General features: G+C 39.9%; 1 protein-coding gene across 8 annotated transcripts in view; it reads right to left on the minus strand.

Moving 5' to 3' along the window:
* LOC131501337 (integrin alpha-M-like) overlaps positions 1 to 19,840 on the minus strand; it is a 43,460-nt gene that overhangs the window by 3,111 nt on the left and 20,509 nt on the right. For 5 of the 8 annotated variants that reach the window (XM_058711333.1, XM_058711335.1, XM_058711336.1 and 2 more), the window contains 12 exons: positions 9,898 to 10,038; positions 9,597 to 9,809; positions 5,417 to 5,547; positions 5,159 to 5,322; positions 2,902 to 3,056; positions 2,673 to 2,804; positions 2,090 to 2,163; positions 1,732 to 1,873; positions 1,518 to 1,640; positions 895 to 974; positions 548 to 631; positions 133 to 208 (listed from right to left, as the gene is read on the minus strand). In XM_058711333.1, coding sequence (XP_058567316.1) covers positions 133 to 208; positions 548 to 631; positions 895 to 974; positions 1,518 to 1,640; positions 1,732 to 1,873; positions 2,090 to 2,163; positions 2,673 to 2,804; positions 2,902 to 3,056; positions 5,159 to 5,322; positions 5,417 to 5,547; positions 9,597 to 9,809; positions 9,898 to 10,038 — 1,515 coding nt within the window. The remainder of the gene's footprint in view (positions 1 to 132; positions 209 to 547; positions 632 to 894; positions 975 to 1,517; positions 1,641 to 1,731; positions 1,874 to 2,089; positions 2,164 to 2,672; positions 2,805 to 2,901; positions 3,057 to 5,158; positions 5,323 to 5,416; positions 5,548 to 9,596; positions 9,810 to 9,897; positions 10,039 to 19,840) is intronic. The other 3 variants (XM_058711334.1, XM_058711332.1, XM_058711337.1) reach the window with 2 other exon arrangements.

The following is a 19,840-nucleotide window of genomic DNA, read 5'->3' on the forward strand; positions in this document are numbered from 1 at the left end:
TAGGGTGAAAGTAAACTTGGAACAGAGCCCAGAACATAGTAGGCACCTGAGGCATGTATCCCATCATTATTTCCCATTATTGCATTCCCAGCACATTGATTTCCCTCCCTGTCATCCTTCTCAGCTCCCCACCTCATACTGGTGCTTTATAATGTGGCTGGTCTTCTCTGAGGCTATGAAGTTGAGATATTTGGTGGAGACTTCATGGCTGATGGGAGAAAGAAGAAAGTACAAGAGGTGTCAGGACATCAGAGGTGTCCTGAGAAGGAGTCTTGGGCTAAGTATGTAAGGGAGTACATGGGTAATGCTGCCCTGAGAAAGTGCCAGTGGGGTGGTAAGCAGGGGGGGATGTGTGTCAGACACACAGGATGTGCTAGCTTGGGTTACACACACACATATGCACACAGGCACAAATACACTCCCAGGCACATATAAACTAGACACATATACACAGGCACTCATGTGCATAGACACACACACACAAATACACAATGGGTCATGTCCAGCATAATGGTAAAGGCAGAGCTAAAGCCCTAGAAGCCAGCACCTGGTGACCACCACGAAGACAGTGTATTTCACAGGCAACTCCAGCTGGAATTCGGTTTTGTTGGTCTTAGTTGTGTTGTTCTCACTAAAGGGAAACAGAGAGCTTTCCTGTGTATATTTCCACTAAATTATAATCTCTGTAAGGGCAGGAACCACAGCTGTCTTGTCCATCACTGTCTCACCAGCACTGGGCACAATGCCTGGCACATGGTGAGTGCTCAGTTGGTATTTATTGAATGAATGAATAAATAACTGACTAAGCTGAGGAGAGAACCAGTGGGGAGAGGGCAGTGGTTCATCCTGGGCAGGGGGTTGGGGGCTCAAAGGGGTAAGATAGGCACAGCACACCTGGTCACATTGGCCTTGAGTAGTAGTCTGTTTCCAAAGAAAGCATCAGATTCCACACCAAATGTGATATTAAAGGTGATCTGGAGTTAGAGAGAGGAGAGATAGTGAAAAGAATAGAAGAAACAACTTAAATGTCTATCAACTAAAGAATGGATAAATAAAATGTGGTGCTTCCATACAACAGGATACTATGCAACAGTAAAAAGAAATAAAATATTGATAGATGCTGCAAATATACATGATCCTTGAAAACATGACTACATACAATATAATCCCATTTATATGAAGTGTCCAGAATAGGTGAACCTAGAGACAGAAAATACATTAGTGGTTGCCTAGAGCTTGGAGAAATGAGAGGACTAGAGTTGATGGCTGAGGAGAGCAGCGTCTTTTCTCGAGGTAATAAAATATTCTAAAATTGATCATGGTGATGAATATGAACTCTGTGAACATACTAAAAAGCCACCCAATTGTCTGCTTGAAATAGGTAAATTGTATGGTATATGAATTGTATCTCAGTAAAGCTATTTTTCAAAACAAAAAAGGAGCCTCTACTTTTAAAAAATAAGAAAAGCATTCAGAAAAAGGCAAAAGAGAAAGGGAGAGGGGGACAGCAGCCCGACCTCTGAGTAGTTTGGGAAGATGGGGTGGCTTATGTTGCAGCTGCTATTCTTCAAAGCCTCTGGCCCATTGGCGGAGTCTTCAGACTCACAAGTCAGGCGCCATGGTCGCTGTGAGCGCTGCTTCTGGAAGGCAAGGGAGACAAAGATGATGATGTGAACCAGAACCTGTGGGGACAAAGAAAGCAAAGTCAGAGCCTGAGAAGGATTTGACTACCTGGGTCACTGACATCCTCCTATAGGACAGGCCAGGTGGGTAGAAGAAGGTAACTTGAGTCCTGTAGGAGTCCTCGCCCTGGTTTCTCACAGTCAATGTCACATTCAGGTCTCGGGGACCACCCACCACCAGGGTATCCAGACTGTGGAAAGAACAAGCCAGGCCGTGAGACGCTGAGGCCCTCCATGTGGCAAGTCTACTCTGGTGGCACAGACTCTTGGAGAGAGAAGACAGTGGATGGGGCAACCACACAAACACCTCCAAAGCAGCTGCTCTGTTCCAGGCTCCCTCAGAGGCCAGAACAGAGCACCAGGTTGTGGTGCAGATTTTCAGGTAGCAGTGAGGAAAAGAAACTCACCCCATAAAAGTGAAGGTGATGCTGAGGTCATCATGGCAAATGTTGTCACTGCCACAATTCTGCTCAAAAGGAAACTACAAAAAAAATAAAGTATGATGAAAGAAAAGGAAAGAATAAAATGAAACAATAAAATATTGAGCTAGAATGTATTATGCTAAGTAAAATAGGTCAATCAGAGAAAGACAAATACCATATGATTTCACTTATATGTGGAACTTAAAAAAAACAGATGAGCATATGGGAAGGGGATGGGGAGAGAAGAGAGAGAAACAAATCACAAGAGAATCTTAATGACAGAGAATAAACTGAGGGTTGATGGAGGGAAGTGAGTGGGAGATGGACTAGAAGGGTCATGGGTATTAAGGAGGGAACTTGTTGTGATGAGCACTGGATGTTGTATGTAAGTGATGAATCACTCAATTCTACTCCTGAAACCAATATTGCACTGTATGTTAACTAAAATTTAATTCAAAATAAAATAAAATATTGAAATAAAATTATGTGAAATGAAATAAAATGTTCTTCAACAATCTTGGCCCTGGTGTCTTCCATGACCCTGAAGGACCCCAACTCCAGAACTCACCAAAGCTGTGAAGAGTCTCTGAGCATCCACAGCCAGCACTGGCTGGAGGTTCCCGAATAAGGACAAGGGTTTCCCCACCAGAGAGAAGTTGAAGTGCAGGATGATGGGGTTCACTGAATCCTCTACACAATACTGAGAGATAGTAGGGGGTTTGAGGGTTTGCCCTCCTTAGATTCCCAAACCCACCCCATGCATGGAGGACCCAGGAGTGTGGCCAACCCTTGCTCACCGGTAACAGTAGCTTTAGGGTCTCACATTCTTGATTCAGTCTCAAGATTCTTGTCTGTCTGCGTGTGCTGTTCTTTGTCTCATCAAAGACAACTCGGGGATGTGGGAGAGTTGGGTCCAGAGCCAAGTCATATGTGATGTTGCTCTGAATCTCTCCTGAAGGGGCAGGGCAGCATGGTAGTGAGGATCCCAGCTTTGGAGTCAGACAAGCATGAGTTTGAGGCCCAGCTCTACTTTGGGCATGCTACCTGACCTCTTTGAGTCTCCATTCCTTATTTTTTTTAATTTTTTTAAATTTGTATATTTATTTTGAAAGAGAGAGAGAGAACACAAGGGAGGGGCAGAGAGAGGGAGAGAGAGAATACGAAGCAGGTTCCATGCTGTCAGCACAGAGCCAGCTGGTTCGAACTCACAAACCTTGATATCATGACCTGAGCCGAAGTCAAGAGTTGGATGCTTAACCAACTGAGCCACCCATGCACCCTGTCCATTCTTTATTTTCAAGTTGAGGAAGATAATTGTACCTTCTCAGTGGTGAAAATGAAATGAAATAGTGTCTATAAAGCATTTATCACAGTCCTGCCACACAGAAAGTACTCAAAAAATAGTAGCTATTCTGTTACATACTAGAAAACTAAGTATATTTTTCTGGTCACTTTTAACTTCTTTCTCTTCGTCATTGGCATTCAGTAACTTGTGCCTTGGAATGGTACAATGTATGTCATACACATTGGTATAATGTACTATGGTATGGTTTCCTTTATATTTATCTTGCTTTGTTTTGGCAGAGAATCTTGATGTCTTTCATTAGTTTTAAAAAAAATTGTTACTGGGAAACCTGGGTGGCTCAGTCAGTTAAGAGTATAACTCTTGATTTTGACTCAGGTCATGATTTCACATGAGCCCCACTTCAGGCTTATACTGACAGCTTGGAGTCTGCTTGGGATTCTCTCTCTCCTCTCTGCGTCTCCCCCTGCTTGTGCTCTCTCTCTCTCTCTCTCTCAAAATAAGTAAATAATTTTAAATAAAAAAAGAAAAGATTTTCCCTCTATTTTGTTGCTTCTTTCTTATTCTCTCTTCTCTCAATTTCAAATTACATGTTTATTAAATTTTTCACCATGCTCCATATGTCTTACCATTTTTTTCTGTATTTTTCATCCTCTTTTCTCTGTGTGTTAATCTAAATACTCTCAATTGATTTACCTTCCAGTTCACTAATTCTTTGTTCCACTTTGAACCTACTATCAAATCTATTTATTGAATTCTTAATTTAAGTCAGGGTATTTTTCAGTAATATAGTTTCCATTTTACTCTATTTTATGAATTCCAGGTCTTTTCTGAAGTTCTCCATCATTTTCTCTTTTTTTCTTGAAGATATTAACTGTAGTTGTTTTTTAGATTCCTAATAACTCCAATTTCTGAATCACCTGTGGGTCTATTTCTATTGTCTATTGTTTCTCTTAGTTGCTGGTCTGAATAGACATTGTTCCAATAGAAAGACCAAGTTGCTTACCAATACCCCTCTCAAATTTCTGTTTCCCCAGCACTAGGGAGCTGAACTTCTATACAACTCTTTGGCTTCTGTCTTCTACTGAGTTTCTTAGAGTATTGATCTAGACATACATTGCTGAGGAAGTCAGCCTATGACTTGAGAGGAATTTATATGTAGGTTTCGGGGCACCTTCTACATGATTCTCTACTCTCCAACACTTTTATATTAATGTCTAGCCATGCAAGCTGCCCCAAACTGACTACTGTCTCCTCAGCCTAGTAAGATTACTGTTAGAAACCTAATTTTATTCCCTCATTTCTCTCTAGTACCATCATTACAATTCCCCCACACCCAGCACAATGCCACTCTTTCAAATTAGAGACAAGGAGAAGTCAAGTTACTTGTGATAAAATGCCATGCCTAAATGTTTTCTGAACTTGTGTTTAGCTTCATCAACTCAACCTGCCCTTTAAATGAGTTATCTCTTGACTTAAAAAAAATCCTGGTTAGTTCACAGATGTGGGGCCATTGTTTCTCTGGAGAACTGAGAGAATAAAGGAGTGCCACATGCTCACTTCTGGTGAGGTTTTCTGGGCCTCTGTACCCAGTCAGGGAACTGTCTTCTCACTTCAGCCAAGCTTCGAAAAGGCTGTAGAAGCCTGTGGAAGTTTGCTCTGGACTGCCAGAAGGCTGGGAAGACTGCACTGGGCCACCCATCAATATCTCCAGTTATTTAACTCTTTCAGACTTACCTACCCAGCCTCACCTTCTCTTAGCCTGTCCCGTGTATTCTTGCGGACATGAAGGCAAACTCTAACCTCCCCAGCAGTCTGACCTTTCACCACCTTTGCACGGCACTCAAACACATTCCTTGCCACTTCTTTGGGTGTGAACTCCATGGTAACCTCAAGTCTCAGCACAGGCTGGGATCTGTAGGGACACCAGAGGACCATCAGGGGCCTTCAGACAGCAAAGCCACTCCTGAAAGGGAAGATATTTGGTGTGCTATAAAAGAATTTCTTACCTAAGCAGCAGTACATGGCCTTGGGCTCCTATAGCCAGGTCCACCAGTCCATCCATTGTGAGGTCCTGGCCCCCACTCAGTGACTGACCAAAATATTGGAGTGTGGGAGAGAGCTGGGAGCCTTCAATTCGCTGAAGGTAGAAAAGAGGAGAGAAAGGAAGTGGGAAAGAATAGGGAAGTGTGTAACTCGGTTACCCAGAGTGACCCAAGAGGACAGATTGTCTGGGTTCCACTCAAGTCTCATCTCTTATAACTTCTCAGGGAATTAGAGCAACCATTCAGCTTTAGACCACAGCATAGAGATGATACCCAAAGTTTCCATCAATCACCTAGGTTTTCCAGGACAAAGTTTTACAGGAAAGAAATGACAGGGGCACCTGGGTGGTTTAATGTCCAACACTTGATTTTGGCTCAGGTCAAGATCTCACAGTTCGTGGGACTGAACCCCACGCCAGGCTCTGTGGTGACCATGTGGAGCCTGTTTGACATTCTCTCTCCCTCTCCCTCTGCCCCTCCCCTGCTCATGTTCTCTCTCTCTCTCTCTCTCAAAATGATGAAACATATAAAAAAAACTTTTAAAAAAAGGAAAGAAGTGACATAGCATGCTATTTGACTCACCTAATATCATTGACATGTCAAAATAATGCAAACACTGAATATCGATCTACCAAAATTCTCATATAAATGTAAGGAGTGGGGCAAAGAGGTGAAAGGGCCGAGGGGGCAAGCCCTCTGAAAGAGAGCTCACCTCTCATAGAGGGAAGTCAATGCTAAAATAAAAGTCAAGAAGCAGCAAAATAATCATCTTATTGGGGAGTATAGACAATAATTGAAAAATCTGAAATAAAGTTTCCTCAAGAGAAGGGAAAATGAAGAGGAAGTTGCAGTGTGAGTGTGGTGATTGTTATTTTTCATAATGAGATATAAGAACAATTTTTACTCTTTAATCTATGTGCAAGAATAACACTGAAAGAACAACCAAATAAAAAGAAAATTTAAAAGTGATCTTGTCATGTACCTAATGCCACTGAATTGTACACTTAAAATGGTTAAAATGAAAACTTTTATGTAATATATATTTTACCACATTTTTTACAAATTTTGTTAACTGAAAGGAAGGATGAGGAAGCATGGGATGCTGGGTATATGCTATATCTAAATCTAAATGGTGCTGACTTGGGTTCACAGATATGTGAAAATTCATCACTTAAGATTTATGTGTTTAGTGTATGTATATTATACCTCGTTTTTTGAGAAAAATTTATTGTATTCTGTTTGGAGGAAGTTTTGTTTTGTGATTAGCTATAAAGTAAAATTACACAGTTGGGAGATCCACAGCATATTTACTTATCCAAACACTGACCAACCTTATCCTCAATCATAAGGGAAAAAGCAAGTAAAAAAATACATACAGTAGAAAAGGATAAGATCGTAAACAGTAGAAAAGGATAAGATAATCCTTTTGGCATTTGTTTTTAATTCCTGGGTCTGTGGGGTGTGTGTGTGTGTGTGTGTGTGTGTACATATAAAGCACCCTCCCCTTACCTTTGTTTTCCTTTGCAAAGTGAGTTATGATGCAGATAAGGAGAGGGAACTAGGGTTTTCACCGTTTACTTTAGATTAATAAATTTATACAAGCATGTCAAGGTTTTATAATAAAATAAAGTAAAATCAGAGCCTTCACACTGCATTGACACAGAGAAGCAACAGGTGTCAGTGAAAAGAGGCCTAATTACAATATTCATACAATTGTGTGTAGAAAAAGGCTCCCTGGTGCAGAGAGAAGTGGGTAAGGCAGTGCTTCTTATCCCTGGCATCAACTAACAAGTGTCTTAAAAATACTGGGGCCTGCATCTCATTCTATTCCATTTATATGAAATTCTAGAATGGGCAAAACTCATTTATGGTGGAAAATAATCAGGACAGTGCTTTCCTCTGGAATGGAGTGGGGTCAGAAATTAACTGGAAAGGGGCATGAGGGAACTTTCTGGAGTGGTGATTATATTCTATATCTTGATAGGGGTGTGGGTTACACATGTGTATGCATTTATCAAAATCACTGAGTGGCAAAGGATTTGCACATTTCCTGTCTGTAAACTTTATCCTAAAAACAACAGTAAGCAAATATTGAATTCTAGTTAATGATAAACATACTGAACTATTTAGGGGCATTGAAACTTATTTTGAATTAAAATTTTAAAATTCATTAAAAATAAGATGGACAATGGCACTGGGTGGCTTAGTCAGTTAAGCATATGACTCTTGGTTTTGGCTCAGGTCATGATCTCATAATTTGTGAGTTCAAACCCCATGTCAGGCTCCACGCTGACAGCACAGAACCTGCTTGGGATTCTCTCTCTCTCTTTCTCTCTGCCCTTCCCCTGCTCATGCGAACACACTCTCTAAACAAATAAACTTTTTTTTAAAAAGTAGTTTAAAACAACAAGATGGACTGATGGATGGATAGAAGTAGGATGAATAAAAGGTTTGATCTGTGATAACATAAATTTAGTCAAATGTTCATTGTAGATTCTAGGTTGTAAATATATGGGTGTTCATTGTACAATTCCTTCACTTTGTTGTGAATTTGAAATTTTTCTAAATAGTGCTGGAAAACTCTACTGATAGCTGGCACACTGCCCCAGACCAATTAAACTGGAGCTCTTATTAGCAGAGCCCAGGCATCTGTGCCTTTTAAGACCTTAAAGTAATTTTATTTTTTTACTGTTTTTTTTTGAGAGACAGAGACAGAGTATGAATGAGGGAGGGGCAGAGAGAGAGAGAGGGAGACACATAATCCAAAGCAGTCTCCAGGCTCTGAGCTGTCAACACACAGCCCAATGCAGGGCTTGAACCCACAAACCGTGAGATCATGACCTGAACTGAAGTCGGACACTTAGCCAACTGAGCCATCTAGGTGTCCCAAGGCCTTCAAGTAATTTTAATGCGTTCATAGGATTGAAACTCTGGTGTGAGGGATTTGGTAGACCGATGGGGGACAGAGAGAAAAAGAACATAAGAAAAAGGTAAGGCTGGAAAAAAGTCAGAGATCCAAGGGTAGAAGACCAGATGGCCTCAGCTGGCAGTGGTGGGAGAGAACCAGACTCTGGGATCCCTCCAAACAGTGGGTTCCATCTAGCAAGAAGCAAGGAGCCATTTTAGAGAGGAAACCAGTTGTGGTGACCAAGATTTCAGGTGACCAACCATCAAGATGGACTACATAATTTGCAGGACCCAGTACCAAAAAAAACCCAAAAAACAAAAACCAAACAAAATGCAGAGCATTAACCAAGTGCAGGGCCCTTCTGTGTGGCTGCATAGGTCACAAACCCATGAAGATGTAGTCCTGTAGGGTGACCAGCTGTAGGGGTTTCCTGAGATTCAAGACTTTGAGCACTAAAACTGGGACAGATCTGAACAAACCAGGACTACTGGTCACTCTACCAAGATTGAGATTCAGAAGAAAGGAAAGCCTGCATCCCAACACTCCCAGCCAACCACTTACCACCTCTAAGCCTTAATCTCCTCATCTGTGAAGAGGAGGTGATTGTGCCCCCATGCACCTCCTATAGTTGTGGTAAGAATTTCTATGAAGTGTGTTATTATTTTTGAAGATTCTAAAAATCCAGTACTGGGAGAATTGATCTGGCAGCTCTGAGGATGCTGAATTAGAAAGGGAAGGGGGCACCTGTGTAACTCAGTCAGTTAAGTGCCCGACTTCGGTCATTATCTCACGGTTTGTGGGTTTGAGCCCTGTGTTGGGCTCTGTGCTGACGGCTCAGAGTCTAGAGCCTGCTTTGGATTCTGTGTCTCCCTCTCTATGCCCCTCCCCCCTCACAAGAATAAATAAAACATTTAAAAAATTTTTTAAGAAAGAGACAGAGGGGCACCTGGGTGACTCAGTTGGTTGAGCGCCAGACTTCGTCTCAGGTCATGATCTCATGGTTCATGAGTTCAAGCCCAGCATGGGGCTCTATGCTGACAGTGCAGAGCCTGCTTGGGATTTTCTGTCCCCCTCTCTTTCTGCCTCTCCCCCCACTTTCACTGTCTCTCTCTCTCAAAAATAAATAAACGTTAAAAAAGAAAGGAAGGACACCAAGGAAGAGAGAGAAAGAAAGAAAGAAAAGTACATATCAGCAAAGAGGCTACTGTCATGACAGGGACAGTGACCTGGCCTCACCTGGCTGTGGGAAGGGCTAATGCCCGGTCTTGAGGTTCCATGAAATAGGTAAACAGCACCCCGGTTCTCCTGCTCTCCTGGGGCCCCAATGGCCACATCTGTCAGCTTGTCTCCATTCACATCTCCCAGCGCTGTCAAGGCTGCCCCAAAGCGGCCCCAGGGGTGGCCCTGCACCCCATGGAGAACAGTCTCACACTGCCATCTAGCCCTCTGCTGAACAAAAACAGTGTCAAATCCCAACCTGGGCAACTCCCAGCTCATGCCCAGGCCCCACCCAGCCCAGGCCCCATCAGCTACTCACTCCCCGAGGCAAAGGGCACACAGACACCTGGCCCCCCCTTGTCGGCTCGTAGTAATGGGGGGCCCCAATAAGGATCAGGTCAGAGCTGCCATCTCTGTCCATGTCCACAGAGCAGAGGGAGGCCCCAAAGTAGGAGCCAATCTGAAAGAGATGAGTCCAGGATCACACATATATCTCTTGCCACCAAAATCAAAGTGTGAGTGTTTTCTTCCTGTGAAGAAAAATCATTTCAACCAGGGAAAGCCCTTTGGAGCAGATGTGATCTTCCATATGATTCAAATTCTCATTTGAGTGTACTGCTAGCTAGAGAAAAATATAGAGTTGATGGGCATTGGCTGAGGATTTACCCCAAATGGTGTTCCAAGGAGATGATTAATATAGCAAAGAAGAAGTTGGATTGGAAACTACACAGAAAAGCCTGGAAGAGCACACAGGATATCTTTGCAATATATTGTAAATCTCTGTGGGTGGGGATGGGGATAAAAAATTCAAAGTTGATTGTCCTGCTAGTAAGGAATCAACTGGCTTAGATTACAAATAACTATTGCTACAGGATTTTTTTTGCATGATATTGAGAAGTACTGTCTATCTTTTAAAATAATTTTTAAAGTATGTTCTAAAAAAATGTTTAATGTCAATATGTAGAATTCATCAACAAGATTCATCCTTTTATTCATTCATTCATTCATTCATTCAACAGCAAGTATTTGCTATTTGCTAAGCATAAGTATGTGTAGTGGAAAAACAGTGTCCTCCAGAGCTCTCAGTACAGCAGAGTGGAGCAGAGGGAAATAGTAACAGATAAACAGGGAGGAGTATTTAGCAATTTCAAATGGGGGCAAGTTCTAGGAAGGAAAAGTGCAGAGGATGTCACACGTGACTCACTGCAATCTAATTTCTGCCCCACACACAATTGAAGGAGACCTCACTAATGTCCCAATAAAGGCATTTAAGCTTTAACCTAAAGTCAATAGGATTTTTTTGTCTTTAGGTTAAGTTGATTAGGGTATAACTGGCATACAATAAAGTTCAAGCTTTTTTTTTTAAGAGAGAGAGAACACAAGCAGGGGAGAAGGGCAGAGGAAGAGAGACAGAGAGAATCTTAACCAGGCTCCACACTCAGCGAGGAGCCCAACATGAAGCTCGACCCCACAACCCTGGGATCATGACCTGAGCTGAAATCAACACTCTGACACTTAACCAACTGAGCTACCCAGACACCCCTATTTCAGCCTTTTTAGTATAGTTTTATAAGTTTTGAAAACACATAAAGTCATGTAACCACTACCAATGATCAAAATATAAAAGTTTCACCACTCCCAAAATATTCCCTCATACCCTGCTGTAATCAACCTCTTCCTTCAAACACCAACTCCTGGCAACCATTGCTCAATTTTCTATCCCTATAGTTTTGGCTTTTCCAGAATGTTATATACATGCCATTATATAGTATGTAACCTTTCACGTCTGGCTCCTTTCACGTATAATAAAGCATTTAAGATGCAGTCATGTTGTTCTGTCTATCAGTAGTCCATTCCTTTAAATTTCCAGTATTTCTGATATTCCATTGTATGGATGTACCACAGTTTGTTGATTCATTTTCCAGTTGAGGGACACTTGGATTGTTTCTAGTTTTTGGCAATTATGAATACCACCAGTAGAAACATTCACATACAGTTTTTCATGTATACATCTCTTTTTATTTCTCCTACATAAATACCTAAAAGTGGGATTACTAGTATGGTAACTGCATATTGAACTTTATAAGATATTGACAAACTGTTTCCAAAGTAGGCATGCCATTTTTCATTCAGATGGCAATGTTTTAGTTATTGCATACCCTTGCCAGTACTTGATATTACCAATTTATTTCCTTATGTTAATCATTCTAATAGGTATGCAGTAGCATCTCATTGTGGTTTTAATTTGCATTTCTATAATGATTAATGACATGAAGGATGTTTTCATGTGCTTATTTGCCATCCATGTATCTTCTTTGGTGAAGTGTCTGTTAAAATATTTAGCTTACTTTTTAATTGGATTGTTTGGCTTCTTATTGTTTTGTTTTTGAGAATCCTTTGTATATTCTGAATAGAAGTCCTTTGTCAGCTACATAATTTAAAAAAGAAGGAGGGGCCCCTGGATGGCTCAGTTGGTTAAGCATCTGACTCTTGATTTGGGCTCAGGTCATGATCTCATGTTCATGAGATCAAGCCCCATATTGGGCTCTACACTGACAATGTGGAGCCTGCTTGTAATTCCCTCTCTGTCTCTCTCTCTCTGCCTCTCCCTCACTCTCTCTCTCTCTCTCAAAATAAATAAATAAACTTTAAAAATATGTATTAAAAAATAAAAAAGAAGGAAAATTTGCAAATATTTTCTTCCAGTCTATAGCTTACCTGTCCATTCTCTTAATAGTGTCCACAGAGCAAAACTTTTCATTTTTATGAAGTCTTATTTATCAGTTTTTCCTTTATGGATCATGCTTTTAGTGTTATAGCTAAGAACTCTTTACCTAACACAGGTCACAAAGATTTTCTCTCTTATGTTTTCTTCCACAACTATTGTATTTTAGACTTTATATTTTGCTCCATGGTCTATTTTTAATTAATTTTAAATTTTTTAATGTTTATTTATTTTTGATAGAGAGAGAGACAGAGTGTGAGTGGGGGAGGGGCAGAAAGAGGGAAACACAGAATCCAAAGCAAGCTCCAGGCTCTAAGCTGTCATCACAGACCCTGATGCAGGGCTTGAACCCACAAACCACAAGGTCATGACCTGAGACGAAGTCAGACACTTAAGTGACTGAGCCACCCAGGTGCCCCTTGAATTAAGCTTAATACGATATCACATATGGGTGACATTTTATTTTGGTTTGTTTTTTGCTATGGATGTGTGACTGTTCCACTGAAGTCTCCATTGAAATGTCTTTGTGCCTTTATTTAAAATCATTGACTATATATGCATCAGTCTATTCCAGACCTATTCTTCCCACTGACCTTTATATCTATCCTTTTGCCAATGCCACACTATCCTGATTACTGTAACTTTATAGTAAGTCTTAAAATCAGGTAGTGTATGAATTCTCCACTAAATACCTAGTGCTATTTATTTAACTTCTTTTTAAAACAGTTCTGGAAAAAAACTGTTATGGATATTTTACTTTCTTTTATTTTCCATATAAATCTTAGAATCAGCTTGTCAATTTTACAAAATAAGTGGCTAGAATTTTGATTGGCATTGTGTTGAATGTATAGATCAGCTTGGGGAGAACTGACATCTTAACAATACTGAGTCTTCCAGTCCATGAACACAGCATATCTCTCAATTTATTTAGGTCTTCGATTTCTCTCATTGGTGTTTCATAGCTTTTAGCATACAGAAATCATACACATTTTGTTAAATTTATATCTAAGTCTTTCATGGTCTTTTGGTGCTATTGTAAATGGTACTTTTTAATTTAAATTTCCAAATGTTGGGTTACAGCCAAGATGGCGGAAGAGCATGGAAGTTTTTTGTGTGTCTCCCATCTGTAGCCAGACCAACACTAAACCATCCTACATGCCTAGAAAACTGATTGGAGGATTAAGACAATAATCTGCACAACCTGAACCACAGAATTCATCAGGTATGTCGTGTGGAGAGGTGAACCTAGGGAGAGAGAAGCCGGCAGCAGGCAGGGAGCCACCTTTGTGGGTGGAGAGAGGATGGAGACTGGGGCAGAGGAGAATATGGGAAAAGCACCCCTCCCCAAAAGCAGCTGGAGAGAAAGTGGAAAATTGGAAACAGCCACAGGGACTAAACTAAAAAGGGAGAAAGGAGAAAGGAGAAAGGAAAGGGTTTAAATTCCATTAAGACTGTAAACAAGAGGAGCACAAACTCTGAAACTCTGCAGCTCAATACCTGGTGGTGCTCTGGTGGGAAGGGCGAATCACCAGAAACAGAGTGGGATCCAGGAGGCTCTTGGGCCATATAGGAAAAGCGGTTCCACTGCTGGAAGGACATTTGGTGGAGAGTGTTGAAACCACCTGGTCCCAGCAGACCCCAGAAAATGGCTACATTTGCTGGTGCTGGAACAAGGTCATTGAGAGTGAAGCCTGCTGCCAGATGTGTGTTGTAATTTTCCATAATCCCTGAAAAGTTTCTGCTACACTATCTCGTGAACTTTTTCTTGGGCAGGCTGGTACCTGGCTGCAGTCTTGGGACACCATCAGTAGCAGGTCCTAGGTGCTAGGCGTTCCTAGGTGCAGCCAGCATTTGACCATTGCTCAGTGAGACCCTCCCACAGAGGGGCAGAGCAGGTCAAAGCCTCAGCCCTTCAGAAGTAAGGGGCCAGGGAAAACAGCTGCATCTGAGACAAAACTCGGGAAAGAGGTACTGCCTGGGGCTTGGTCACAGGCAGTGAAGAAGCGGGGAGTGGACGAAAGCTGAAGACAGAGGATGGTGTGCGATTGCTGATGAGAGAGAACAGAGTTCCCATACTAGAGACTGGGTAGCTGGGTTATGCCATTTTCACTGCTCCCATGCATGAGCATACACACCTACCAATGCTGCAACAATCCACCCCAGTAGGCTAGCAGCGCCATCTAATGGAGAATGGAGATGTTACACTGAGTCCCGCCCAACTGGGCCAACCTCACTCTTCAAGAACACAAGTCTCACCGCCTGCTTAGTTTATGGACTATAAAGCGCTACATGGTCTAATTTATAGGGGAAAACAAAGTAATATCAGTCCTATTTCAATCTGTTAGTAGGTCCATCTGTTTAATTTTCTTTCTTTCTTTTTCTTTGTTTTTTCTCTTTTACACTATTCTTTGTCTTGAATAAAGAGAAAAAATTCATTTTTATTTTCAATTTCTATTAAAAATATTTTTCTTTAATTTTTTACTATATTTTTGTTTTTATGTAAGTTTTCTCAAATTCTATTTTACTTCCATCATTTTATTTTAGTCTACTACAGTGTACTCACTTTTTCAAATTTTCAAATGATTTTTTTTCTCTTTTTTCTTTTTTGTTTCTTTTCTTTTTCTTGAATACATAAAGAGAAAATTTCATTTTCATTTTTACTTCTTATTAAAAATGTTTTTGTTTAATTTTTTCCTACTATATTCTTTACTTTTGTGTAAATTTTTTCAAATTCCATTTTACTCCCATCATCTCATTTTAGCATACTTCACTGTATTCATTTTTTCAAATTCTCAAACGATTTCCTTCCCCCTCGCTTTTTTTCTCTAATCTGTCAAACCACTGTCAACACCCAGACCAAAACACACCTAGGATCTAGCATCATTTATTAGATTTGTGTGTGTGTGTGTGTGTGTGTTAATTTTTTAATTTTAATATTTTTAACTTTAATTTTTTTATTTTAATTTTTATACCTCATTAATTCATTTTCTCTGTTCAAAATGACAAAATGAAGGATTTCACCCCAAAAGAAAGAGCATGAAGAAACAACAGCCAGGGATTTAACCAACACAGATACAAGCAAAATGTCTGAACTAGAATTTACAATCACGATAATAAGAATACTAGATGGAGTCAAAAATAGATTAGAATCCCTTTCTGTGGAGATAAAATGAGTAAAAAAAAATAGAATGAAATTAAAAATGCTATAACTGAGCTGCAATCATGGATGGATGCAGTGACGCCAAGGATGGATGAGGCAGAACAGAGAACAAGCGATACAGAAGACAAACTTACAGAGAATAATGAAGTAGAAAAAAAGGAGATTAAGGCAGAAGAGTATGATTTAAGAATTAGAGAAATCAGTGACTCATTAAAAAGTAACAACATCAGAATCATAGGGGTCCTAGAAGAGGAAGAGAAAGAAATAGCGGTAGAAGGGTTATGTGAGCAAATAATAGCAGAAAACTTTCCTAACCTGGGGAAAGACACAGACATCAAAATCCAGGAAGCACAGAGGACCCTCATTAGATTCAACAAAAACCAACCATCAAAAAGCATATCATAGTCAAATTCACAAAATACTCAGGCAAGGAGAGAATCATGAAAGCATCAAGGGAAAAAAAAGTCCCTAACCTACAAGGGAAACAGATCAGGTTTGCAGCAGACCTATCCACAGAAACTTGGCAGGCCAGAAAGGAGTGGCAGGATATATTCAATGTGTTGAATCAGAAAAACATGCAGCCAAGAATTCTTTATCCAGCAAGGCTGTCATTCAAAATAGAAGGAGAGATAAAAAGTTCCCCAGACAAACAAAAATTAAAGGAGATTGTAACCACTAAACCACCCTTGCAAGAAATTTTAAGGGGGACTCTCTGAGGGGAGAAAAGATGGGAAAAAAAACATAGATAGATGATGATAGATAGATAGATAGATAGAGAACTAAATAAATAAATACCAAAAGCAACAAAGTTTAGAAAGGACCAGAAAACACCACCAGAAACTCCAACTCTACAAGCATCATAATGGCAATAAATTCATATATTTCAGTACTCATTCTAAACGTCAATGGACTCAATGCTCCAATCAAACAACATAGGGTAACAGAATGGATAATAAAACAAGATCCATCTATATGCTGTTTCCAAGAGACCCACTTTAGACCTAAAGACACCTTCAGATTGAAAATAAGGGGATGGAGAACCAGCTATCATGCTAATGGTCAACAAAAAAAGCCAGAGTAGCCATACTTATATCAGACAATCTAGAATCTGCATCTAGAGATGCAGAAGGATATTATATCATAATCAAGGGGTCTATCCACCAAGAACACCTAACAATTGTAAACATTTATGTGCCAAATGTGGAGGCACCCAAATATATAAATCAATGAATCACAAACATAAAGAAACTCATCAATAGTAATACCATAATAGTAGGAGACTTCAACACCCCACTCATAGCAATGGACAGATCATGTAATCAAAAAATCAACAAGGAAACAATGGCTTTGAATGACACACTGGACCAGACGGACTTAACAGATATATTCAGAACATTTCTTCCCAAAGCAGTAGAATATACATTCTGCTCCAGTGCACTTGGAACTTTCTCCAGAATAGACCATATACTGGGACACAAATCAGCCCTAAGTAACTACAAAAAGATTGAGATCATACCGTGCATATTTTCAGACCACAATGCTATGAAACTTGAAATGAACCACAAGAAAAAATTTGGAAAGGTAACAAATACTTGGAGACTGAAGAACATCCTACTAAAGAATGAATGGGCTAACCAAGAAGTTAAAGAGGAAATTAAACAGTATATGGAAGTCAATGAAAATGATGACACCACCCAAAATATCTGGGACGCACCAAGGCGGTCATATGAAGAAAGTATATAGCAATCCAGGCCTTCCTAAAGAAGGAAGAAAGATCTCAGATACACAACCTAACCTTACGCCTTAAGGAGCTGGAAAATGAACAGCAAATAAAACCCCAAAACAGCAGAAGACAGGCAATAATAAAGATTAGAGCAGAAATTAATGCTATCAAAACCAAAAAAACAGTAGAACAGATCAGTGAAACCAGAAGCTGGTTCTTTGAAAGAATTAACAAAATTGATAAGCCACTAGCCAGTTTGATCAAAAAGAAAAAGGAAAGGACCCAAATGAATAAAATCAAGAATGAAAGAGGAGAGATCACAACCAACACAGCAGAAATAAAAACAATAATAAGAGAATATTATGAGCAATTATATGCCAATAAAATGGGCAATCTGGAAGAAATGGACAAATTCCTAGAAACATATACACTACCGAAACTGAAACAGTAAGAAATAGAAAATTTGAACAGACCCATAACCAGTAAGGAAATCGAATTAATAATCAAAAATTTGCCAAAAAACAAGAGTCCAGGGCCAGATGGCTTTCCAGGGGAATTCTACCGAACATTTAAGAAAGAATTAACACCTATTCTCTTGAAGCTCTTCCAAAAAAATAGAAACAGAAGGAAAACTTCCAAACTCTTTCTATGAAGTCAGAATTACTTTGATTCCAAAACCAGACAGACACCCCACTACAAAGGAGAACTATAGACCAATTTCCCTGATGAACAAAAATCCTCAACAAGGTATTCACCACCCAGATACAACAATACATTTAAAAAATATGTTCACCACGACCAAGTGGGATTTATACCTGGGATGCAGGGTTGGTTCGATTTCCACAAAACAATTAATGTGATTCATCACATCAATAAAAGAAAGGACAAAAACCATATGATACTCTGAATAGATGAAGAGAAAGCTTTTAACAAAATACAGCATCCTTTCTTGATAAAACCCCTCAAGAAAGCAGGGATAGAAGGAGTATACCTCAAGATCATAAAAGCCATATATGAACAACCCAACGCTAATATCATCCTCAATGGGGAAAAACTGAGAACTTTCCCCTTAAGGTCAGGAACAAGACAGGGATGTCCACTCTCACCACTGTTATTCAACATAGTATTGGAAGTCTCAGCCTCTGCAATCAGAAAACACAAAGAAATAAAAGTCATCCAAATCAGCCAGGAGGAGGTCAAACATCCACTCTTTGCAGATGACATGATACTCTATATGGAAAACCCAAAAGATTCCACCAAAAAACTGCTAGAACTGATTCATGAATTCATCAAAGTTGCAGGATATAAAATCAATGCACAGAAATTGGTTGCATTCCTATACACCAACAATGAAGCAACAGAGAAATCAAGGAATCGATCCCATTTACAGTTGCACAAAAAACCATAAAATACCTAGGAATAAATCTAACCAAAGAGACGAAAAATCTATACACTGAAAGGAAGCTTATGAAAGAAATTGAAGAAGACACAAAGAAATGGAAAAGGATTCCATGCTCCTGCATACGAAGAACAAATATTGTTAAAATGTCGATACTACCCAAAGCAATCTACATATTCAAGGCAATCCCTATCAAAATAATACCAGCATTCTTCACAGAGCTAGAACAAATAATCCTAAAATTTGTATGGAACCAGAAAAGACCCCAAATAGCCAAAGCAATCTTGAAAAAGAAATACAAAGCAGGAGGCATCACAATCCCAGACTTCAAGCTATACTACAAAGCTGTAATCATCAAGACAGTATGGTACTGGCACAAGAACGGACACTCAGATCAATGGAACAGAATAGAGAACTCACAAATTGACCCACAAACGTATGGCCAACTAATCTCTGACAAAGTAGGAAAGAATATCCAAGGGAATAAAGACAGTCTCTTTAACAAGTGGGGCTGGGAAAACTGGACAGTGACATGCAGAAAAATAAACCTGGACCACTTTCTTACACCATACACAAAAATAAACTCAAAATGGATGAAAGACCTCAATGTAAGATAGGAAGCCATCAAAATCCTCGAGGATAAATCAGGCAAAAACCTCTTTGATCTTGGCTGCAGCAACTTCTTACTCAACACGTCTCTGGAGGCAAGGGAAACAAAAGCAAAAATGAACTACTGGGACCTTATCAAAATCAAAATCTTCTGCACAGCAAAGGAAACAATCAGAAAAACTAAAAGGCAACTGACAGAATGGGAGAAGATATTTGCAAACAACATATCAGATAAAGGGTTAGTATCCAAAATCTACAAAGAACTTATCAAACTCAACACCCAAAAAACAAATATCCAGTGAAGAAATGGGCAAAAGACATGAATAGACACTTCTCCAAAGAAGACACCCAGATGGCCAACCGACACATGAAAAAATGCTCAACATCGCTCATCATCAGGGAAATACAAATCAAAACCACAATGAGATACCACCTTACACCTGTCAGAATGGCTAACATTAACAACTCAGGCAACAACAGATGTTGGCGAGGATGCGGAGAAAAAGGATCTCTTTTGCATTGTTGGTGGGAATGCAAGCTGGTGCAGCCACTCTAAAAATCAGTATGGAAGTTCCTCAAAAAGCTAAAAATAGAACTACCCTATGACCCAGCAATTTCACTACTAGGCATTTATCCAAGGGATACA

This window comes from Neofelis nebulosa, chromosome 18, assembly GCF_028018385.1.
Source record: "Neofelis nebulosa isolate mNeoNeb1 chromosome 18, mNeoNeb1.pri, whole genome shotgun sequence".
NCBI lineage: Eukaryota > Metazoa > Chordata > Mammalia > Carnivora > Felidae > Neofelis > Neofelis nebulosa.